Source organism: Octopus sinensis, linkage group LG25 (genome assembly GCF_006345805.1).
Source record: "Octopus sinensis linkage group LG25, ASM634580v1, whole genome shotgun sequence".
Lineage (NCBI taxonomy): Eukaryota > Metazoa > Mollusca > Cephalopoda > Octopoda > Octopodidae > Octopus > Octopus sinensis.
Window position 1 is genome coordinate 10,121,230 of NC_043021.1, and position 26,563 is coordinate 10,147,792.

General features: G+C 37.8%; 2 protein-coding genes and 1 non-coding gene across 3 annotated transcripts in view; 2 read left to right on the plus strand and 1 right to left on the minus strand.

The window, feature by feature from the left end:
- Positions 1-740: 740 nt before the first annotated feature.
- LOC115224505 (ubiquinol-cytochrome-c reductase complex assembly factor 2) lies at positions 741-1,094 on the minus strand. Its single transcript, XM_029795415.1, has one exon. It carries the CDS (start codon positions 1,092-1,094, stop codon positions 741-743), a length of 354 nt encoding a protein of 117 aa, XP_029651275.1.
- Positions 1,095-5,252: 4,158 nt separating this feature from the next.
- On the plus strand, positions 5,253-5,324 carry Trnap-ugg. Its single transcript has one exon. It is a non-coding gene; the product is annotated as a tRNA-Pro (tRNA).
- Positions 5,325-20,803: 15,479 nt separating this feature from the next.
- Positions 20,804-26,563, plus strand: part of LOC115224318 (GMP synthase [glutamine-hydrolyzing]) — a 40,291-nt gene continuing 34,531 nt past the window's right edge. Inside the window, exon 1 of the mRNA XM_029795170.2 lies at positions 20,804-20,982. Coding sequence (XP_029651030.1) covers positions 20,832-20,982 — 151 coding nt within the window. The 5' untranslated portion in view covers positions 20,804-20,831. The remainder of the gene's footprint in view (positions 20,983-26,563) is intronic.

Below are 26,563 nucleotides of genomic sequence, written 5' to 3' on the forward strand. Positions count from 1 at the left end.
TAGGGTTAGTTAGTGTTAGGGGTTGGGGAATGGTATCTTTTTTTCTTCACAAATGTAAATAAACCTAATCTGTTTCTTAAAGGAGGGACATATTCATTATGCACAGAATGTTATTTACGTCAATGAAGGTAATTGATTGGTTAAAATTGCCGAAATGCAAGAAATTTCAGACGAAATATCTTACAAACTATAGAATTTTCTCAATAAAGCCAAGAGAAAATGATGTTTTATAAACACATTCTACCAGTATACGAAGTTTAAAACTTTTTAGTTACCTAGAAATTATGTTACAAAGTGCCGTTCAAAAGGAAAAGATCCAACGATCCTGCTTGCTTGCCGCCTTGTTCAGTATATATATTACGAGCTTCTTTCAGTTTCCGCCTGCCAAATCGACTCACAAGACTTTGTCGTGCAGTAGGATTGAACCCAAGACCACATGGTCTTCTTACCGACCTTATTGACCAAATTTTCCCATTCATTGTTGTTTGAGACGATAATTCGTGATTTGAGGTAGGGCTATTGGCTACTATTTCTTTCAAGCTAAGCAAGTATGTAGAAGACAGGAATGTAATGCAAATATAGGAACGTTATGTAAGCAAACACAATACGACAACTGGTACAGGACAGCAAAAGTACGTTTTAGGAAGCAAATATACACAAAAACACAACACTCACGAAGTCCTTAATCTGTCTCCTTATAATGAATACTAGAATCATACAGTCTCCTTTGGTTTCCTTGTTCAGAACTTCGATTTCACTTTTTCAAGGATATGGGTATCGTTTTCGTAGATGACATCGCTGCCTTCCTTGGATAGTACCGCTTTACATTCATCTCGAGTGGCCTTGCAGGAAGCTGTTATATAAGGCTTATCCAATTGGTATTTGTTCAGATGGTAGTCTGCAGATATCCTCTGAAGGCTCTCATAAATATTCTCACATTTTGACGGTTCTTCAATTCGTGTAGCGTCAGCATGCCTAAAGGTTTTAGCTATATTCTCGCGTATGAAGACGGCGAGGTCCTTATCAGCTGCTTTGCTGGTGTCTATGGGCCAGTTTTTACAGAGGGTTAGAAAACGTCTGTAACTCGAAGCCATCTCTCTCTCTTTTCTATCACTCCTAACTTATGTTATTTACGTTTTGACGTTGCATTTATGTAACATGTGCGTTGTTATAGAGTCGAAGAGACCATTGGAAGGCGAAGGTTAAACGACTTAATCCTACTGGGAACTCTTTCAATAATACACCGCCTGAACTGTAGTTATAGGATTTATTTCCCTTAGACCAGGCACATCATCACAACCACCACGTTGTGGATCATTTGGCATTGGGCTTCAGAGGAAAAATAAATTTTATAAAATTTGTTTCCTTTTTTTTTAACTATCGCAGGTGATATATATATATATATATATATATATATGTATATCGCTGGCAACCATACAGAAAAGATCCATATATATATATATATGTAGGTCCCGGGTTGATTCGGGGTTAACCACAGTAAATAAGGTACTCTGATGATTTCTCTTGAATGAAACAGTTCTAGTCCTGTAGAAGCTCCTTCTATATAATAAATTATATATATAGATATATATATATAATAAAAAATGTAGTAATTAAATTATACATTTATAATTATAAATTACTCTTTACTCTTTTACTTGTTTCAGTCATTTGACTGTGGTCATTGACAGCATCGTTTGTCAAGCGATGTTGGGGAGACAAACACAGACACACACACACACACACACACACATATATATATATATATATATATATATTATATATACGACGGGCTTCTTTCAGTTTCCGTCTACCAAATCCACTCACAAGGCTTTGGTCGGCCCGAGGCTATAGTAGAAGCCACTTGTCTGTCTGTCCTTGTTTGTCCCCTCTATTTTTAGCCCCTTGTGGGTAATAAAGAAACAGGTATTTCGTCTGCCGCTATGTTCTGAGTTCAAATTCCACCGAGGTCAACTTTGCCTTTCATCCTTTCTGGGTCGATTAAATAAGTACCAGTTACGCACTGGAGTCGTTATAATCGACTTAATCCGTCTGTTTTTATGTTCTGAGTTCAAATTCCACCGAGGTCAACCTTTGCCTTTCATCCTTTCGGGTGGTGGGGTCGATAAATTAAGTACCATTTGCGTACTAGAGTCGATCTAATCAAATTGCCCCTTTTCCCAAAATTTCACCAGTTAACACGTACTCTCGACCTTCTGACCCTTTTCCCGTCGACTGGCTACTGGTTTATTTATAATGGCTGGCTACTATCACTTTTTACCGGGAGGGGTGTACAATTTCACTACACAACAGTAACATAGGTGTCTTTTACACGGCACCTGCACAGGTGCTTTTTACGTAACACCAGCACAGGTATTATTTACGTGACACCAGCACCAGTGGAATTGCTTAGTAGCTTGTAAGACAGAGAGCTCTCAATTGACAGAGAAACTGAGGGTAGTGGTGTGTACCAGGTGAGAAGCTAGAGTATAACAGAGGGACAGAGGGAGAGATAGATTATCTTTTCTACTCTAGACACAAGGCCCGAAATTTGGGGGGAAGGGGCAAGTCGATTAGATCGATTCCAGTACACAACTGGTACTTACTTTATCGACCCCGAAAGGATGAAAGGCAAAGTCGACCTCGGCGGAAGCGGCAGACGAAATACCTATTTCTTTATTGCCCACAAGGGGCTAAACACAGAGGGGACAAACAAGGACAGACAAACGGATTAAGTCGATTATATCGACCCCAGTGCATAACTGGTACTTATTTAATCGACCCCGAAAGGATGAAAGGCAAAGTCGACCTTGGCGGAATTTGAACTCAGAACGTAGCGGCAGACGAAATACCTATTTCTTTATTACCCACAAGGGGCTAAACACAGAGAGGACAAACAAGGACAGACATAGGTATTAAGTCGATTACAACGACCCAGTGCGTAACTGGTACATAATTTATCGACCCCGAAAGGATGAAAGGCAAAGTCGACCTCGGCGGAGTTTGAACTCAGAACGTAACGACAGCCGAAATACTGCTAAGCATTTCGCCCGGCATGCTAACGTTTCTGCCAGCTCGCCGCCTTGGTGGTGGTGGTGGGAGATAGATAATGTTGGCGATGTATTGGGGGGGGGGACTACCCATAGAGAACAGCGAGGGGTAGGGAGAGTATAAGTAGTAGAGAGAAGATAGAAGGGGGATATTCCAAAAGTGTGTGAGGGAAGATGTTTAGAGATGGGGATGACATGACTGTAGCAAGTGATGAGAGAAAATGGAGTCACTGGGATGTGTGTGTGGCGGGCAGGGTATGGTAGATATGTGAGGGCATTGTTATGAAACCAGTTTCTTCATGATATTCTAGAGGATTCACCATTAACCAGTTATTCTTTTATGAAATGGGTAGAGTTTTTATTTTTTAAATAAAGAAAATGAAAAAATAAATGTGTATATATTTTAAAAGTTTGTTGGGTTATATTGGCGGTTTGTGTCGTGAAAAAATGGCTGGAGACTATTGGTATTAGGCATCCCGGATGTAAATCAAATCTTTATATATAAAAGTCAAGTTGTGTGTCTGTCTCCTACGATTTAGATTCCTAACTACTCCCACATTTTGCGGTGCAGTTTAACCAAAACCGGGTATCTTATAGTCGTGATTCATATCAAGCCCTTCTGGGTATTAGCGCGCGTCTACGATGAGTCTACGATTTTAAAAAAATTTACCATTATTTTTTTTCCATTTTAATGCATTTTTTCGCTATTATATAAGGGAAGTAACTCTCTAAAAATGTCTACGATGAGTCAACGATTTAAAAAAAAATTTACCATCATTTTTTCCATTTTAATGCATTTTTTCGCTATTATATAAGGGAAGTAACTCTCTAAAAATGTCTACGATGAGAACGATTTTAAAAAAATTATACCATCATTTTTTTTCCATTTTTAATGCATATTTTTGCTATATTTTGGCTATAACTCTCTAAAAATGCTTATATAATTATTTCCCTTACAAATCCGAGCAACGCCGGGCGATACTGCCAGTTATTTATAAATTTCATTCACATTTTTTTCTTGCACTGTATATTGCGACAGATATATTAACAAAAATATCAGCGCACAGTGACTTTCCGAACACTCTGTACATCATTCAGTCATGATGGTCCAGATACCATGACAGAAACGAAGCAAACCTACACAAGTGGGACCCGACTTTGTTACCTCATAATTCCCCGAAAATAATGAATACTTTTTAAATGAAATTTTGTATAAGAACCTTTCAGATTGTGTAGATTATATCAGAAGATTGTGTAAATTATATCAGAAGAAAAAAAATGTGAAAAAAGAATTGGTAGTCGCGCACTCATATATGTACAAAATAAAATCTGAAATTTTGTACAAGGAAAATAATACGTGTTAGTATGTATGAGTGCGTGGCCAGCAGGGTTTTTGTTTTTCACATTAAACTGCGATTGTGTTGTAATGTACTCCATCTGAAAGGAATTAGTGAAAAATTTCATTAGAAAATATTAAATTTTTCTGAAGTTATGAGGAAACAGAGTCGTGTGTGTGTGTGTCTACGTGCTTCTGTGTGTGTGTGTGTGTGTGTGTGTGGTGTGTGTAAGTGGGGGGCACACTTGTGTAGGTATGCCTATCAAAGTTCACGCTTTAATTTCGTTGACATTTAATCCTCAATCCAACATAACTACACAATCAAAGGCGTTACAACCTTGACTTTTCTGTATCATGGACGACATTAGCCACCAGGTCAGCTCCTATCAAAAAAAGCCTTTAAGAAAGACATTCCATCCGTGGCGGATCCTTTTTTTCCCCCCTAATTGCCAACAGTATACCTCAAAACGTAATTCAGGTTTAGGTACTCTATATAACACCTCATAACTATTTCATTTTTTGGAATTTTTAGAAATCTCGAATTACATTATGTATTGCGATCTTTAAAAGATGGTAAAATCATGTGATTAAACGGTTCTTTTTATTTTTTGGCTGCTCTTTCTAGCTTCTCGAGTGACTATTGTCAACGTAAGGAGTTGTTTATACTGATAAACAAGATTGCCCAGAGGCCAGTGGCCAATCGTAGGCTAAATATCGACATCCTGATTGTCGAGAGCATCAATAAAACGTTGAAATACATTAAATATAATCAAAATAATTAATTAATTACAAAATTATAACAGAATAGAACGTCAATAAATGTTTAATAGTATATAATATATTTTTTTCAGCACTTCAATGTATGAGGCTCGTTGGTCTAGGGGTATGATTCTCGCTTTGGGTGCGAGAGGTCCCGGGTTCGAATCCCGGACGAGCCCATCGTTACTTTTTTTTTTAAAACATTTCCTCTATATGTTTTTTTCGTTACTTTTTACGTCTATAGATTCTTTTTGTTTTATTTTGTGTTCGTACCAAATATATTGAAGATATGATTCCAATAAAGTATGTTTGTTTTATTTTCGTACATTTTATTTTATAACTGTTTAATTTCTGATGGCTGATTTTTCATGCACAATAGCAGTGGGAAATTATGAGGGACTTAATTTTTTTTTTAACTTTCCCTGTCGTTCATTTTTAATTATAGTGCTGCATTTTCAAATATGATTATTCCTCGAGAATGGCATGAACGTTACACGTTCTCATTGGAATAGTGGATCGAAAAAGCGTACTTTTTATCCCTTTAAGCTGCCACGAGAATATATATATATATATATATATATATATATATATATATTAAGGTATGTAGAAAAATACAACATGGACAAGAACGTATAACTCTTAGAAGACGGTATTATAATATATATATTATATATATATATATAATGATATATATATAATATATATATATATATGATATATATATATATATATATAATACTATATATATATATATATATATATATATATATATATATATATATATATATATATAATATATAATATATATGTTTCTAAATTTTACGTTTCCATAAATTCTGTTGTAGGAAATAATAAGGCGTTCCAGTCGTGACTATTCGACCAATATATCATTTAAAATAACGGTAACATAGTTAAAATGATGTACAGTTTATATAAAAGCATTTCCTTCAAATCTTATTTTTTAATAAACGATATCAACAGTATATTGTTTCAAATTTTGGCTCAAAGCCAGAAATTTTAGTGGATGGGGTTTAGTTGCGTGGCTTGGTTGTTAGGGTATTGTAGTCACGATCGCAAGATCATGGCTTCGATTCCTAGACCGTCTGTGCGTTGTGTTCTTGAGCTAAACACCTCGTTTAATATTGCTCCTGTCCACTCAGCTGCAGGTGAGTAACCTTGTGACGGTGAAAATCGCCCGAACGGAGGATGTCACGCGTGGTTTTGTATTTTGCGCTCGAAAGGATAAATAGTACAACCCGTACAGTGAACCTCGACTGTTTGGAATTGGTCGTTCAATCCCATCGAAGTCAATCAATCAATTTGCGGACTGCACCGATTCGGTGCTCAACAGAGTCGATCCTTCGGTATCTGTACACGATGTCATTCACGCAAACAACCTTTCCGTGTGACATAGATAAAGAAACGAGGCTGAAAAAGCGGATGATTGACGTCGCCTCCTCATACCGCCAATCTGAAGAGCAACACCGAAGGGTCGACTTCAACTGATACTTATTTTATCGACCTTGAAAAAAATTAATGACTAAGTTGACTTAACGGATAGAAGGAACCCGGACATTGCGTGCGAACGAAGCCCTCAATTTTTTTTCTTTTAAACTATTCTTTAATTCCTGTTTTTGCTGCAATCTTTTTTGTCACAAATGGTGAATGAGAATCGTATCAATTCTTTATAAAAGTGAAAGTAAATTGTCCTAAAAATTTGAAAGTAAATTGCAATAAAAACTAGATGTGACGACAGTCTCTTTTCTGCATGTGCATTAGTTGAATTATAGGTAGAATCAAATGGCGCTTCTCAAAAAAGTTCTATATTTAAGAGATAAGGAATTTTGTATATTATTTACATTCGACAGATATTTGTCCTCTTCTTGTTTGTTGATAACACAAAGTTTCGGCTGATGTACCCCCAGCCTTCATCAGGTGTCTTGGAAAAATTTTGAACCTGGGTTCTCATTCCTAAGGTATTTTTCGATGTTGTTGTTATTATTATTATTATTATTATTATTATTATTATCATTATCATTATTATCATGATGATGATGATGATGATTATTATTATTATCATTATCATTATTATTATTATTATTATCATTATAATTATTATTATTATTATCATTATTATTATTCAGATCACTGCTTGGAATCGAACTCGGAATCTTGGGGTTAGTAGCCTGCGCTCTTAACCACTACGCCATATTCCCAAGACATCTGATGAAAGCTAGAGGGTATCTCAGCCGAAACATTGTGTTAACAACAAACAAGATGAGAACAAATATCTGTCAATTGTAAATAATGTACAAAATTCCTCATCTCTTAAACATAGAACTGTATGGTTACCATTGTTTTGAATACACATTGCAATACGTTTACTCCCACTCATAGTGAACTCATAATAGCACATCTGGTGATACGTGTGCAAAGGAGTTGGTGATGCATTCCTTCAAATGATTTAGGTCTTTTATCTTTCCGCGATACACCATGCCTTTCAAATGGCCCCAAAGATAGAAATCAAGAGGGGTCAGATCAGGGGATCTAGGTGATCTTATAAACTGTTTCTTATAAAAAAAATTAATTTTTTCTACGCAGGAGTGGCTGTGTGGTAAGTAGCTTGTTTACCAACCACATGGTTCCGGGTTCAGTCCCACTGCGTGGCACCTTGGGCAAGTGTCTTCTACTATAGCCTTGGGCCAACCAATGCCTTGTGAGTGGATTTGGTAGACGAAAACTGAAAGAACCCCGTCATATATATGTATATATATCTGCGTGTGTGTGTTTACCCCCTAGCATTGCTTGACAACCGATGCTGGTGTGTTTATGTCCCCGTTACTTAGCGGTCCGGCAAAAGAGACCGATAGAATAAGTACTGGGCTTACAAAAGAATAAGTCCCGGGGTCGAGTTGCTCGATTAAAAGAGAGAGTAAAGAGTATGGAGACTTTTGAATCATCCTGTATATTATGAATATACTATATTCATTGCAGTATACAATTCAATTATGAATTAACCACAATAGATAAGGGATACAGATCCCTTCTGAGTCATATAGACCCATTGGGCTAGTTTCCTGGTTACCATGGGAGTATATATTCCCTACAAGGATGGGACCCTAGACCATCACAGAATTCCTCATTTGTACCAGCTGAATGGACTGGAGCAACGTGAAATGAAGTGCCTTGCTCAAGGGCATAATGCGTCACCTGGTCCAGGAATCGAAACCTGAACCACAATTTTTTCATCATGACTGCAACACCTGAACCACAGATGATGCAACAATGTTAATTGTACTTCCTATGCTTATCACATTTATACAAATATTCTTTTTTACTCTAGGCACAAGACCTGAAATTTTTGGGGAGGGGGGGGCCAGTCGATTAGACTAACCCCAGTACACAACTAGTACTTAATTTATTAACCCTGAAAGGATGAAAGGCAAAGTTGACCTCAGCAGAATTTGAACTCAGAATGTGAAGACAGACAAAATACTTATTTCTTTACTGCCCACAAGGAGCTACACACAGAGGGGACAAACAAGGACAGACAAATGGATTAAGTCGATTATATCGACCTCAGTGTGTAACTGGTACTTATTTAATTGACCCCAAAAGTATGAAAGGCAAAGTTGACCTCGGCGGAATTTGAACTCAGAACGTAGTGGCAGACGAAATACCACTAAACATTTCGCCCTGCGTGCTAACCTTTCTGCCAGTTTTCCACCTTGTTGTTTGTTCCTTCACGAGCCATACCTGGCTCATAAGGGCCAGTTTCCTGGTTTCCTTGGCGTATAGGTTCCCCACCTGGACGGGACGCTAGTCCGTTGCAGGTAAGCTGCAAGAGGCAGGAGGAAAGAGTGAGAGAAAGTTGTGGCAAAAGAGTCAGCAGAAGTTAGCCATTACCTTCTGCTGGAGCCACATGGAGCTTTAGGTGTTTCACTCATAAACACTCACATCGCCCAGTCTGAGATTTGAACCCACGACAATCATGATGGTAACATGTAAAAGGCACTCGTGTCGGAGACATGTAGTAGGCGCCTGTGCCGGTGACACATAAAAGGCACCTGCGTTGGTGACATGTGAAAGGCACTCATGCTGGTGGCACATAAAAGACATCTGGTACACTCTGTTGAGTGGTCTGCGTTAGGAAAAGCAACCAGTCATAGAAATCAAGCCAAAACAGACTGGAGCTTGGTACAGTTCCAATCAAACTGTCTTACCCATGCCAACATAAAAAACAGATGCTAAATGATCATGATGATGATCATGATGATGATGATAATCACACACAAATATACTGATGCACAAATGTATATACCTAGGTACATGTACGTACGTGGTAACAGACACACACACACACGCTCCATGAGGTACATCACTGTTAGTTGTAGCAAGGCGTCTTTCAGCAAAAATGAGAGAGGGATCGGTAGTGAGGTTGGTTGGTAAAAGATAAAGAAATACAGACAGACAGACAGACACATGGGTAAACAGACAGACAGACTAACAGATGGTTGGACAGATAGACAGTTAGATAAACAGAAAGCTAACTTGTTAGAAAGAAAGAAAGATAGACTGACGGACATAGATAGGTAGATAGATAGATAGATAGATAGATAGATAGACAGGTAGACAGATAGATTGATACATAGAGAGATAGATAGATTGATAGTTAGATAGACAGACAGCTTGGTGGGTTGGCAAGCAGGTATGCAGGGTACATTGGAAGGTATGTAGATATTTAGCTCACTACTTTATATTAGCGATCACACACACACACACATACACACACTTGCATGCATACACACATACACATATGTACACTTACGTAAAAGTAATTCTTCAAGAATGAAGATATATATACATATATATATATATATATATATATATATATATATATATGTATATATATATATATATATATATATATATATATATATATATATATATATATATATATATATATAAACACACACACACACATACATATATATGTATATATAAAACATAAAATGGTAAATGGCTGCAGACGATAAACTGAGGAATTCAGAGAGTTAGATAAACAAAAAGGAAGCAATGTTTTTCTTCTAAGGCCTCAGCTATTTGCTGGTGCAATCTTATTTTAAAGAAAATAAGAATATTTTCTTAATTAAAGAAGAAAGAAAGAAAGAAAAAAAAGGAAGATGAAAACATTAACATTAAAAGAAATGAAAGAAAGAAAGAAGGAAGGAAAACTAGGAAGTAAGATGGCTTCAGACAAAATAGTCATGAAAGGAGGTGGGGACTGGAAGTGTGTAACTTGGAGAGAAAATATTTTTTAAAAGTGTGTACCTGTAGCTTGAATGTTGTGTTATCTAGGTGAAGTGAACTTTTACTTGGCAGGAACAAATTATCTTCGTCATTTGCTACTTTCATCATCATCATCATCATCCTCATCATCATTATCATCCTCATCATCATCATCGTCGTCGTTGTCATCATTATCATCATAATCATCATCATCATCATCACCATTATCATCAATCGTCGTTGCCACTTTCATCATTATCATCATCATCATTAGTTGTCATTGCCACTTTCGTCATCATCGTTGTCGTCATCTTCATCATCATTGCCACTATTGTCATTGTCATCGTCATCATTGTCATCATCATCATCATCGTCATCATCATCATCATCGTTTAACGTCCGCTTTCCATGCTAGCATGGGTTGGATGATTTGACTGAGGACTGGTGAACCAAATGGTTGCACCAGGCTTCAATCTTGATCTGGCATAGTTTCTACAGCTGGATGTTCTTCTTAATGCTAACCACTCCGAGAGTGTAGTGGGTGCTTTTATGTGCCACTGGCATGGGGGCCAGTCAGGCAGTACTGGCAACGACCTCGCTCGAATCTTTTTACACATGCAACCAGTACAGGGGCCAGTAAGGTGATACTGGTAACGATCATGCTTGAATGGTGCCTCTTACGTGTCACCGGCATGGAGGCCAGTTATCCACTCTGGCAATGATCACACTCGGATGGTGCTCTTAGCACCCTACTAACATGGGGCTCAAGTGCCAGTAAGGTGACACTGGTATCGATCACACTTGAATGGTGCCTTTTAAGTGCCACTGGCACGGAAGTCAGTTAGCCACTCACAACAAATCACAGCACATACCCAAGGCACACAACTGCGCTTGGTAGTGAAGTGAAAGCACGCTATAAAAATAAAACTACTGAATAATAATAATAATAACATCGACAAATACCTTAGGAATGAGAACCCAGGTTCGAAATTTCCCCCAAGACACCTGATGAAGGCTGGAGTGTATATCAACCGAAACGTTGTGTTAACAACAAACAAGACGAGGACAAATATCCATCAATTGTAAACAATGTAAACAATCTAAATAATGTACAAATATGGCGGATTTAAATGCTAAAGGATTAAGCTTAACCATTTCAGAATTTGCATAATCTGTGATGATGATGATGTTGGTACTCATCTGTGATTTTTGTAAAGTGGACTAAAGACAAATTTTCCCTTTTTTTTTTTACTTTTATTCTTTTGTTTATTTTAGGCATTTGACTGTGGCCATGCTGGAGCTCTGTCTTTTAGTCAAAGAAATTGACCTCAGGATTAATTCTTTTGGTCTCTTTTGCTGAACCACTAAGTTACGGTTACATAAACACACCAACATCAGTTGTCAAGCGATGGTTAGTGGGAGGACAAACACAGACACAAAGCAACACACATAAATGCGTGTGTGTATATATATATATATATATATATACACGATGGCAGCTTCTTTCAGTTTCTGTCAATCAAATCCACTCACAAGGCTTTGGTTGGCCTGAGGCTATAGTAGAAGACACTTGCCCAAGGTGCCATGCAGTGGGACTGAACCTGGAACCATGTGGTTGGGAAGCAAGCCCCTTACCACACAGCCATGCCAGCACCTGGTCAGTGTCAGACACATTTCTCATATTCTTCTACAAGAAGAGCTGTACTGCAACCAATTGACCAATTTACAATTCTAAGTGGTTTGACCAGATTGAGGTCAAACCACTGAGAAGTCAAGCCACTGATGTTTTGCAGCTTACAAGAAACAGCAGCCAAATTTCTCTCAAAATCATATCCTTCCATCTTGAAAAAGTATGTCGTAAAAATTTTTTAAATGTGGTAAGTAGCTTGCTTACCAACTACATGGTTCCGGGTTCAGTCCCACTGTGTGGCACCTTGGGCAAGTGTTTCAACTATATAGCCTCGGGCCGAACAAAATCTTGCGAGTGGATTTGGTACTCGGAAACTGAAAGAAGCCTGTTATATATATATATATAATATATATATATATATATATATATATATATATATATATATATATAAATATACATATGTGTGTGTGTGTGTATGTTTGTCCCCTGCAACATTGCTTGATGACAAATGCTGGTGTGTTTATGTCCCCGTAACTTAGCGGTTCAGCAAAAGGGACTGATAGAATAAGTACTAGGCTTACAAAGAATAAGTCTTGGGGTTGACTTGCTCAACTAAAGGCAGTGCTCTAGCATGGTCGCAGTCAAATGACTGAAACAAGTAAAAAGAATAAAACATGTATTCCTAAATACACCAAGTGGCAAACTAGCAGATTAGTTAGAGTGCCTTGTGGTTTTTATTCTGAATCTTTGCACTCCTCGTTATTATCATCATTTAACATCTGTTCTCCATTCTAGTACAGGTAGGATGGTTCCAGAGGAACTGGCAAGGCAGAAGATTGTACCAAACTCTGCTGTCTGCTTTTGGCATAGTTTCTATGGATAGGCACCATTTCAAATGTCAACCGTTTTACAGAGTATTCTGGGTGCTTTTTATGTGGCACCAGCACCAGTGGGGTGACCAAGAAACTTGCAAAACAAGACTCTTCAACTGAATGGGAAAATAGTATTGAGGGAGAGGGAAAAATGTCTGCTGAGGTCAAATTTGTCTTTCACTATTATGGAAGAAACTATCAATTTGGGGTAGTGGGGCGGTGAAACTATTAAAACATTGAGTGGGATACCTTGTGGTATTTGTTCAAGGTGCCCTTGTTCTAACAGCAATACTAATGGTGACTCTGTTTCCAAGCTGTCTTGGCCTTGCCTATCCCTTCAGCATTGTCAACAGTGAAGAAAGGGATGACTTTCATGTAAGTGTAACTGCTGCTCTCTCTCTTTCTCTCTCTTTTTTCTCTCTCTCTCTCTCTCTCTCTCTCTCTCTCTCTATCTTCCTCACACACACACTGAAACACACTGAAACACAATCCTATATGGAAAAGAAGGTTATGGAAGCTCAAGGGTCCTTCAAATGGGCAGAAATTTAGAGACATCTTTAATGAAACCTTTGATAGGAAGGCGGTAAAGATGGAGGCACGACATAGAGGACAACTGGAAGTTCTTAAGAGGCAATCTACTGAGAGTGACAGACCAAATTTGTGGTTGGAGCCAAGCTTCTGACAGACCAAGTGTAACATGGTAGTGGAAAAGTGAGGTTAAAAGACCTATAAAAGAGAAGAGACAGGCTTGGAAAGAGTGGAAGCATGGGGGTAGCAAAGAACCATATCAGGTAGCTAAGAGAGAAGCTAGGCATCAGGTTTATCAAGGTAGGGAACAAATAGAAAGGAAGAGGTTTAATAATGTCTTACAACATGAAGATCAGAGACTTGAGGTGTTCTGGATTGTCAGAAAGTGTGTTATAGAGAATCGAGATGTTGTGGGAGAAAAGTGTACAAATGGATAATACATTTGCTCCTAGTGATCTTGAAAAGAAAGAGGTATGGAAGAGCTACTATGAAAGGGTATTAAATATGGAGAATGACTGGGAGAAAGGAAATTTTCCCCAATGGAACCCAACAGAGAGACCAGCTATTGTAGTTGACAGCAGCATCACCGATAAAGCAATTAAAGATATGAAGACATGGAAAGCCCTTGATTAAACAGGAGTCACTACTGAGATGCTTAAGATATCTCATAGAGTTGGGTATGGTCTAGCCATCTGCATAGTTAATCAGGTTATTCAGGAAGGCATAATGCCCAGTGACTAATGTAGCAGCATCAGAGTTGGCTGCTAAAATGGCAAGAGAGATGCCTCAGTTAGAAGTAATTATAGAGGCATCAAATTCCTGGACCAGGTGATGAAAGTTGCAAAGAGAGTTGTAGCCCAATTAATTCGGAAAAGAATTAGACTTGATGAAATGTAGTTTGGCCTTGTTCTGGGGAGAAGCATCACGGATGCTATTTTCATAGTCAGGCAATTGTAAGAAAAATATTTAGCTTAGAAGAATCTGTTGTATTTGGCATCTGTTGGTTTGGAGAAGGCTTCCAACAGAGTACCTTGTTCTGTTCCTCTCTGAGGAAGCTAGGGGTAGACAAATGGCTCATGAAAACAATGCAAGTGACAAATTTAGTGTACAAGTAGGTGGTCGACATGATTCATTCCTCAGCCCCCTCCTATTCATCATTGTCCTTCATGCCATAACAGGCAAATTTAAGACTGGAAGCCCACAGGAATTACTACATGCACTGGTGCTGGTGCCACACAAAAAATACTGGTGATGGTACTGCTAGGCGGTGAGCTGGCAGAAACGTTAGCACACCGGGCGAAATGCTTAGCGGTATTTTGTCTGCGTTACGTTGTGAGTTCAAATTCTGCCAAGGTCGACTTTGCCTTTCATCCTTTCGGGGTCGATAAATTAAGTACCAGTTACGCACTGGAGTCGATGTAATCGATTTAATACCTATGTCTGTCCTTGTTTGTCCCCTCTGTGTTTAGCCTCTTGTGGGCAATAAAGAAATAGGTACTGCTATAATTTTATATATGTCTGGTGGAGATGAATTGCTGCTATCTCAAGCAGCTGGATGTCCATCACCGATAAGGTCACAGAAGGCTGAAATCATGTGATCTGGTACACCAGTCACTTGGGAATCTGCCTTCCTGAATAACCTGATTAACTTCATGGGTGACTAGACTGTACCCAACTCTACCAAATATCTTGAGCATCTCAGCAATGACTTCTGATGGACCAGGGTCTTTCCTTGTCTTCATATCTTTAATTACTCATGTGTGTGTGTGTCTGTGTGTGAGTGAGTGTGTATATGTACTGGTGTGTGTGTGTGTGTGTGTGTGCATGTGTGTATGTGCACGTGTGTGTATGTGTATGTGTGTGTGTGCATGTTTGTATGTGTGTATAACTCTCTCTTCCCTTTTCTTTACTTTCTTTTTTTTTTTTGCTCTCTCTTCTTTCCTCAAACCCCTTATACTATTCTTGATAACTTACTGTACTTAAACACTTCATCCCAAAGTAAATTTTGCATTATTTGATTCTCTGTCTGAAGAATTTCCAATAGGAGATCTCTCACATGTTCATGTAACATGTAAAACTTTGTAATTCCTATTAACAAATGAAACATATGTAACGGTAAATAACTAACGCCAATAAATTTTCCAGCTTTCTGTAATCTATATGTGTATGTATGTTTATATATATATACATACATATATCACAGATGTTGCTACATCAGATGTTGCTACACGTCGCTGGTCACAATGCGTTCGCATTGCTTTAGCCTTCGAATGACGCCACCCCGCTGGCTAAGCGAGCAGGCCAACAGAAGAAAGAGTAGGAGAAAGAGTACAGCAGGGATCACTACCCCCTGCCGGAGCCTCGTGGAGCTTTTAGGTGTTTTCGCTCAATAAACTCACACATCGCCCGGTCTGGGAATCAAAACCGCGATCCTATGACCGCGAGTCCGCTGCCCTAACCACTGGGCCATTGCGCCTCCATACATACATATATATATATATATATATATATGTATATTTATATATAATTTTTTTAGAAAAACATAAAAACAGAGAAGAACCACACTCTAAGAAGTAGAACAGTCTATATTTATTATTGATGAAGGCCTGTTTATAGGGTTGTCTTGGTTGATACATGCTTGCATGTGTATGGAGGGGAGAAAATCAGGTGTAGTGTTGGCGAATCTCAGGAAGCATGGAAGTTTCGAAGGATGCAGTGCTCCAACAACTAACAACTGATGCCGGCAGTTTGTTCCATGCTTCAGCAACTCTTAGCGTGAAAAAATGTTTCCGAAAGTCATGGGAGCTGTGCTGTTTTCTGACTTTGTAAACATATCCACGGGTGTTAGACAGGTAGAGTTTGAAAAGGTGCTCAGAGTTATTGTTAGTAAGATGGTTAATAATTTTATGGGTGTCTGCCAAGTCAGCTGCCAGACGTCAGAGTTTCAATGTATCCATGCCCAGGGAAGTAAGGCGTTCAGAATATGGCAAATGCCTGATGGAGGGTATTCTCTTGGTTGGACGTCACTGAACGGTTTCCAGATGATTAATATCCTGGGCAAGATAGGGGTTCCAGACCAGTGATGCAAATTTCAGGTAGCCACACAGCTCAAAGTATTGTGTTTAGTAAATTAGGGTTTTAGTTATTTTGCAATGTCTAACAGAAGGGTGGAAAGAATTTAGCTTTCTTAATTCATATGTATTAAATGCTGCTATTATTGCTTCTAAACTGGGAGTTGTGGAAAGGCTTTCAGAATGAAAGTTTCAATGTTGTTAGCATAGGGTGGGTTGTACCAACATATTTGGTGTTTCTTGTGTTTGTTGTTGTTTGTAACTGTACTGGTGGTCCCAGGGTTTAGTGTCTTTGTAGGAAGCTAAGGGTTCTGGAGTTCTTCATGAGTTTCTTGTCCATCTTTCCTATTATTTGATCAAAGATTATAGTAGTTGTTATGTGTATATTTAGCATGATTAATTCTAGAATTGTAGAATTTAGTAGATCTATTCAATGTATTGCTATCACTAGTATGCGGATTATTAGTACTCATGACCTATTTAAGTTTGGTGCTATTATAGTTTGATATTGTTTGATTGTAGCAACTCCTTTTAAGGGCTTGGTTGTAATATTTAGCATGGTTTTGGAAGATGGTTTGGTTAGCAGAAAGGTTAGAAACTCAATTAGATATGCTTTTGATAATGCTCTTCCTAACTGAAAGTGGATGGTTAGAGGATCTATGGATATAATGTAAGATTTCATTTTATATATATGTATGTGTGTGTGTGTGTATATTTATATATACATATATATATGTAGATATAGATATATTGATAGATACATAGAAAGATATATATATGCATACATATATCCGTAGACATATATGCATGCATGTGTGTGTTGGTATGTATTATCATCATCATCATCATTTAACATATGCTTTCCATGCTGGCATGGGTTGGATAATTTGACCGGAGCTGGTAAGGCCAGAGGCTGCACCAGAATCCATTGTCTGTTCTGGTCTGGTTTCAACAGCTGAATGCCCTTCCTAATGCCAACCACTCCACAGAGTATACTAGGTGCTTTTTATTTGGCACCAGCACCAGTGCTTTTAATGTAGCCCTCTGCCTCCACTGCTTGACAACTGAAGTGGACTTGTTTGCGTCTCTGTAACCTAGCAGTTCTGTAAAAAAGACTAATAGAATGGATACAAGGCTTGAAAAAATATATATGTATTGGGGTGGATTTGTTTGCCTAAACCTTTCGAGACTGTCCAAACAATGCTGCAGTCCAATGTCTGAAAGAAGAAAAATATATATAAAGGAAGACAAATGGAATGGAAACAAAGAAAAAAAAGGAAAAAAGCAAAAACAAAGCACCATTGCGGAACCTGAATAACAACAAGTGTTGAACATTAGAAAAGTCATTCATATTTATACTGTTTCACTTAAATTGTATTTATAAAGTACATGTGTTTCTCCTTTCTTCTGTAAGCACAAGACTTGAACTTTTATGGGAGGTCAATAGTGGATTACACTGAGCAACTATAGCAAATGGTTTTTATACATGATTCTGATGAGTCAACAGGTACTTAATTTATCAACCCAGAAACGATAAAAGGCAAAGTTGACCATGGCAGGTTTAGAACTCAAAAAGTGAAGAGTTGGAAGAAATGGTGCAACAATGCACTAAGGAAGTCTCTTTGCCTGAAAATCCTAGCTTTTCCAGATTGTCACCTCAACATTCAGTAACATAATCTAGTGCATTCATCATCATCATAATCATCAACAACAACATTTAAAGTTCGTTTTCCACGGTGGAATAGGGTGGATGACTTGACAGCAACTGGCAAGGCCAGGGGGTCACACCATGTCTCATTGTCTGTTTTGGTTTGATTTCTACAGCTGGATGTCTTTCCTAATGCCAACCACTTTATTGAGTATAGTGGGTGTTTTTTTACATGGCATCATCACCAGTGATTTTTATGTAGTACCAGCACCAGTGCTTTTTATGTGACAACAGCACCCACACCAATGCTTTTTACATGGTACCTTCATTTTGTATATATGTTTAAAAGTGTAGTCTGAAGATCTGTGTCTCGGTTGCCGAAATTTTGCAATGGGGACATACTCTTTACTCTTTTACTTGTTTCAGTCATTTGACTTTGGCCATGCTGGAGCACCACCTTTAATCGAGTAACTCGACCCTGGGACTTATTCTTTGTTAACCTAGTACTTATTCTATCGGTCTTTTTTGCTGAACTGCTAAGTGACGAGGACATAAACACACCAGCATCGGTTCTCAAGCAATACTAGGGGGACAAACACACTTGCACATATATGTATATACACATATATATGACGGGCTACTTTCAGTTTCCGTCTACCAAATCCACTCACAAGACTTTGGTCGGCCCAAGGCTATAGTAGAAGACACTTGCCCAAGGTGCCACGCAGTGGGACTGAACCCGGAACCATGTGGTTGGTAAGCAAGCTACTTACCACACAGCCACTCCTGCGCCTAAGAGACAATCACTCCTGCGCCAAAGAGACAATCATTGGCTATATAACATTTCTGAAGTTTGTTCTTAAGCCTTTCGTTACTGTATTTATTTTGAGATGCTCTGTATTTCTTTCAGTTAATTTTAAATATAAGAAAGAGTTTAGTAAAATAACTTAGTTATCATTCAGTTAGTGTTAGGAACATATTGTGATTAAGGTTTGGTGGGAGATTTTAATTCAAAACTTATGAAAACAAGTCCTTTGTACTACAGAGCCAGAGGCAGTTTCAGCCGGGTTGGTAAAAAAAGGGTTAAGTTCGTGGCAGAAGAAAACAAAGGATATTGTATAACTTTAAGGAATGCAATAGAAACTAGGAAAAGTTATTGATTAAGAAAATAATTTAGAGTAATTATGTATATTGACTAATGGAAGAAGGGAAGGCAATGAGTTAGCAGAGTTGTTAGTTTGAAGGTGGAGAGCTGGCAGAATCGTTAGCACACTGGGCGAAATGCTGAGCGGTATTTCATCTGCTGTTACGGTCTGAGTTCAAATTCCGCCGAGGTCGACTATGCCTTTCTTCCTTTCGGGGTTGATAAATTAAGTTCCAGTTACGCACTGGGGTTGATGTAATCGTCTTAGTCCCTTTGTCTGTCCCCTGTGTTTGGCCTCTTGTGGAAATAGAGATTTCATTTGCTATTACATTCTGAGCTCAAATTCTGCCGAGGTCAATTTTGCCTTTCATCCTTTCAGATGTAATCGACTTAACCCCTTTGTCTGTCCTTGTTTGTCCCTTCTATGTTTAGCCCCTTGTGGGCAATAAAGAAATAAGAATTGTTAGTTTGATGAGCAAAATGCATAGTGGTATTTCTTTTTGCTTTTTACAGTTTGAGTTGAAAATTCTCCCAAGGTCAACTTTTCTTTTTATTCTTTTGGAGTTGATAAAATATGTAACACTGGAGCACAGAAGTCAATGTAATTGAACTGCCTTTATCATCAAAATTTCAGGCATTGTGCCAACAGTATATAAAAAAAAAAAATTGATGGAGGAAGGGAATAATGGTTTTAAAAAAATTATGTCTTTTGCCAGCAATAATAACTGTAAAACTAAAATGTTATTTTATTTACATTTTTTAAAACTGATTTTTACGAAGTATGACGAAGTATCTTCTGAATTGCTTGGATGCAAGAATTCTGAATGAATCAACTTTCTTATTTATCCAAAATATAATGAATTCAGGTCATGTATTTATGTAAACCAGGGCAAGGCTATATTCGCCTGCTAGATTTCAAATATATGAATTATTTCAGAAAATCAACATCTAATTGGGAAAATGTATTTTTTAAAATTTCAAGTGGACCTTCCATAGGTATCTCTCTTTCGTTTTCAAGTATGATGCTTCCATACTAGCATCTACCCTCTTTGTCGTTTAATCAGCAGATTTAGTTTCGTAGAAAAGCTTTGTCTCTCTCTCTTTTAAAATATTACGTTTTCTAATGTATGTATAAGGCTACAGATTTCGGGATGGAAAGATTTAACCGTCTAATTAATCGATCATGTACTCTATTTTATCGCTACACCACCACTAACAGAAACAAGAAAAATCTAAGTCGACCTCGGTAAGGTTTGAATACAGATCGTAAAGGGACATAACCCCAAAACTGATCGCTTCTTTAAAAAATTTAGTTAATTTTTTTTCCTATTGTAATAAAATATACATATTCTAGTTACCCAATTGAAAGTAAATCATATTATTCTAAATTCAGCTTTAATAAAATACCTCCTATTATATATATATATATTTTGTTGGGAATACGTAAAAAAAATTTTCGTGCTAGCTTAAGATGTGTCAGTGAGGCGCATGCGCAGTGGGATACATGTGCTTTTTCCGCGAAATTCTCAGGTTGTGGTTTCCCTGTTATTATTATTGTTGTTGCTGTTGTTGTGGTCGTTCTACATACACTGCTTCACCTTCGGCCCCTGCTTCAGCCCCTACTGGGACCACTGGACCTGTGGCCACGGCACCAGGTGAGCTTCAGTTGTCTTAGCTGCTTCTTTGTAGTTTATATTTATATGTGTATATTTATATATATCTATGTGTGTGTAGCCTGGTAGAGATGTGTGTATAAGCTATATATATATATATATATATATATATATATATCTTATATATATATACATATATATGTAAATATATAAACCTGTAGCTGTTTTATTTTAGGTTTTATGAACAGAATACGTGTTTATATCTAGATGTAGATACGTGTATATATAACCAAGTATATACGTCTGTATATATATTGCCAGCTGTGTGTATATCCAGATGTATATATATTTAGAATATAATACACACACTTTACACATGCACTTTCTCTCTCTCTCTCCCTCATACACACATATAACTCCACATCTACCCCACATTATCAATCTTTCTCATGAAAGCATTTATGTGATTGCACAATTCACTAGAAATAGCTGCCAAATTTCCTCTAATTAACGGTCGTAAAGAAAAGACCCCCAAAACAAACCACCCGTTTGTTTATGGTTAAAATGTCTTCGAATCTTAGATTTGTCCAACCTGTGCTGACCTATGTATTAAACAACAATAACATGCACTCTTTCGCTTTCAATCTCTCGTCCTCAATTTTGCAACCGTTATGATAAGACATCTGAATTCTTTCCCCCTGAAGAAGGGCTAATATCCGAAACGTTCCCCCTATTTCACGGTAAACTTCTAACTGAACTGAAATTATATATACATATATATATATTTTCGGAATTTTATGGTTATTTTTCCCCCCGATAGAAGCGACCGCGACTTTGCTAAGATATCAGGTTTTTAGATATGTATACAGACGCAGGCATGGCCGAATGCTTAAAAAGTTTGTTCGTCAGTAGTGTTTCCTTGTTCGATCCTACTGCGTGACATCTTGGTGAAGTGTCTCATAGAAAAGCATCGGTTCAATTCGAACGTTATGAGTAAAATTGGGGACATGTTGAACTCGGGGGGGAAGCCCATCCCGTTAGAATAAGGCTGCAGGAGTTTAAAAAAGATTCACTCGCTCATACTGTCGCGCTAATTTTCTGCCAGAGGTTTACGTTAAATGAACAAGTGTCTTTGGAATACTTGATCAACGAGACGCCTCTTCAACGATTAGGGGCAATTCAGCTGATCGAATAATAAACGGAATAACCATCATTTAAAAGCGATGAAGATGCATATCTTCCTTACTTCCCCGTTTCTTCCACCCCACCATATATGTATATTTGTTTGTGTGTGTGTGATACGAACGACGTTTTACAATTGCTGTTTGTTTATGCGATTATAAAGGAATTTTATTAGTCCGATTCTCGTGATAGTATCCTGTTATCGTTTGATCTTTGGTCATACTAATATTATATTTTATAGGTAATTTATATTTTTTAAAAATCTGAACATTTTAGACCATACATATATGTATATATATATATATATATATATATCATACGTACACAAGTGTGCTGCCCGACTTTGTTTCCTCATAACTTCTTCCAGAAAAATGATTATTTTTTAATGAAATTTTCTACAACTATGCTTCAGATGGTGTAGATTATATTATCGGAATTTGTTGTGAAAAAAGTTTTTCCGAAAGTGACTAGAGGAGTTTCGGAAAATTCATGAGTTGGGCTTTCTTTCCTCATAACTTTTCAAAGAATTGATATTTTTTAATGATTTTTTTCTTCTTATAAATACCTTTCAGATGGTGTATATTAGGATTATATTGTAACTTAATATAAAAAGAAAAATATTAGATGGGCTCGTGCTCATAAACATCATAAAATGATACTTGAATTTTCGAAAAAAAATAATAAAAAATTGTGATATGTGTCAGTATGTATGGGTGCAATCCCACCAATTTTTCTTTCTTTTTTCATATCAAACAAATTTCGATATAATTCTAATATACACCATCTCAAAGGTATTTATATTATTAAAAAAATTTCATTGAAAAAAAAAAAAAAAGTCTTTCGAACCAAAAGTACCCATTTTTCTCAGAGTTATGAGAAACAAAAACGACTTTGCGAATTTTCCGAAATTCCCCTCTCCACCATCGGAAAAAAAAAAAAAATTCACAACAAATTCCGATATAATCAGAATCTGCACAATTTGAGGCATATTTATAAAAAAAAATTTCACTGAAAAAAATGTCTATTTTTCTGGAAGTTATGCGGAAACAAATTTAGCTATAGGAGGACCATTGTGAGGTATACAATGTGTGTGTATATATATATATATGTATATATATATTTGTTTATGTTTTAATGTTTATATAATTTTCGTGTGTTTATAAGCGAGGTTCTTCCTGCGATCTTGTTTTGGTCCGCCATTACTTTTTCGATGAGAAAACAAACATCGTTTGTGTTGTGTTGTGTTGCGTGCGCCTGTGAGTTTGTAATACTTTTTTTTATAACGTCTGTGTATTTCCAATGTCTGTGCATATATATATATATATATACGAGGGGAATGCCTTTAGACGGGGGTCGATTTCAACGTCGACACCGAGGGATTGGGATGGTGCGGAGGGGACCCCCCCCCGAGAGTGATGGGAGGAGGAGGAGGAGGAGGAAGTAGGTTGCTCACCGTTGTTGCTTTCTTTTTTGCCCCCAATTTACCCCCCCCCTGTGTTTGGTAGACACTAAGAAACACGTTATTTTTTTTCATATTTATATACATCTATTTATCTTACGTAAATATTTATCATGCTTCGTTCACACACACACACACATATATATATATTTTGGGATGACAGTGCCCCAGCATGGCCACAGCTCGTGAGCTGAAACTAGATAAAATATAAAAATATACAATATATATATATATATATAATAAAACTTTACATATATAAATATAAATAACGTGAAATACACGAAGGGACGAACATAAAAAACAGACGGGTCATTATATATATATATATATATATATATATATATATATATATATGTATATATATATATAATTAATGTGTGTGTGTGTATTTTGTTTTAGTCATTTGACTGCGGCCATGTTGGAGCATCGCCTAGAGAGGTTTTAGCCGAAATAATCGAACTCCAGGACTTATTTTTAAAGATCTTGTACTTATTCGGTCAGTTTCCATTTGACGAGCTGCTAGTTTACGGTGTAGTAAACACACCACTAGTTATCAAGCGGTGATGGGCAGACAGACTCAAAGATACATACATACATATATATATATATATATGGGCGCAAGAGTGGCTGTGTGGTAGGTTTGCTTACCAACCACATTGCGTGGCACATTGGGGAGTGTCTTCTACTATAGCCTTGGGCTGACCAAAGCCTTGTGAATGGAATTGGTAGACAGAAACCGAAAGAATCCTCTCGTGTGTGTATGTATGTATATATATATATATATATATATATATATATCTATATATATATATATATATATCTATATATATATATGTATATATGCATTTGTGTCTGTTTGTCCCTCACCATCGCCTGACAATCGACGTTGGTGTGTTTACGTTCCTGTAAACTAACGGTTTGGCAAAAGTAAACGATAGAATAAGTCCTGGGGTCCATTTCTTTGACTAAAGGCAGTGCTCCAACATAGCTGCAGTCAAATGACTGAAAAAAGTAAAACAATATATATATATATATATACATACACACACGCGAGGTTGGTACGCAGTGGGACTGAACCCAGACCATGTGGTAGGGAAGCAAGCTTCTTATCTATATATATATATATATATGTACATTTTTTAAATATGGTGTATTCTTGTATGTTTTTGTCCACACACACACACACATATGTGATGGGCTTCTTTCAATTTCTGTCTACCAAACGCACCCAAAGCATGAGGCTATAGTAGAACATACCTGCCCAATGTGTTACGCAGTGGGACTGAACCCAGAACCATGTAGTTGGGAAGCCAGCTTCATTCCACACATTATTCTATACATGTGTGTGTGTGTGTGTATATAAATATATATGTATATATATATTATATATATATATATATATATATGTACATACAAAGTGCATATGTGCAAGCGTGGTTGTGTGGTAAGAAGCTTGCTTCCCAACCACATGGTTCCAGGTTCAGTCTCACAGTGTGACACCTTGGGCAAGTGTCTTCTATTATAGCCTCAAACAGATCAAAGCCTCGTTAGTGGATTTGGTAGATGGAAACTGAAAGAAACCCATTGTATATATATATGTGTGTGTTTTCCCCCCACTACTTGACAACTGATGTTGGTGTGTTTATGTCCTCCTAACCAAGCTTTTCAACAAAAGAGGCCAATAGAATAAGTACTAGGTTTACAAAGAATAAGTTCTGGGGTCAATTTGTTCAAGTGGAGGTGGTGCTCCAGCATGGCTGCAGTCAAATGACTGAAACAAGTAAAAGAGTATATGTATTTGTATGTATGTATGTATGTACATATATATATCATCATCATCATCATTTAACATCCACTTTCCATGCTGGCATGAGTTGGATGGTATGACAGTGGACTGGTGAGCCAGAGGCTGCACCAGGCTCAATCTGATCTGGCCAAGTTTCTACAGCTGGATGCCCTTCCTAACGCCAACCACTCCAAGAGTGTAGTGGGTGCTTTACGTGCCACTGGCACGAGGGCCATTCAGGTGGTTCTGGCAATGACCATGCTCAAAGGGTGTTTTTACATGCTACTTGCATGGGGGCCAGTCCAATGGCACTGGCAATGACCATGTTCGAATGTTTTTCCTGTGCCACCTGCACATGTGGTGGTAAGGCGACACTGGCAATGATCACGCTCGAATGGTGCTTTTCATGAGTCACTAGCACAGGAGCCAATCTGTGTCCCTGGCAACGATCATGCTTGGATGTGCTTTTAATGATCCACTGCCACGTGTGCCAATCAGGCGGTACTGTCGTCAGTGATTTTTATTTGTTTACACTTGCCTCAATAGGTCTTCGCAAGCAAAGTTCATAGTCCAATGAATGAGGGGTATTCATAAGTGGGCCGGTAACACCCCACGTTCAGATGTGCTTTTAATGTTCCACTGGCATGAGTGCCAATCAGGTGGTACTGTCATTGGTCACGTCAGCGATTTTGATTTCACTTGCCTCAATAGGTCTCCACAAGCCAGGTTTATTGTCCAATGAATGAGGGGTATTCATAAGTGGGCTGGTTACACCCACTGGCATAGGCCATGGGCCATTGTCTCACTTGGCTTGCAGGGTCTTCTCAAGCACAGCATATCTCCAAAGGTCTCGGTCACTAGCCATTGCCTTGGTTAGGCCCAATGTTCAAAGGTCGTGCTTCACCACCTCATCCCAGGTCTTCCTGGGTCTACCTCTTCCACAGCTTCCCTCAACTGCTAGGGTGTGGCACTTTTTCACACAGCTATCCTCATCCGTTCTCACCACATGATCATACCAGCGCAGTCGTCTCTCTTGCACACCACATCTGATGCTTCTTAGGTCTAATTTTTCTCTCAATGTACTTACACTCTGTCGAGTATGCACACTGACATTGACAATTTGCATCCCCATCTCTAATCATCTGTTTCTCTCCCCTCACACTCATATCCACTCTCTCCTCTCTTCTCATAACCCA

Bases quoted from the DNA above. Each gene is read 5' to 3' on its own strand.
- LOC115224505 (XM_029795415.1), bottom strand. From the start codon at position 1,094: ATGGCTTCGAGTTACAGACGTTTTCTAACCCTCTGTAAAAACTGGCCC.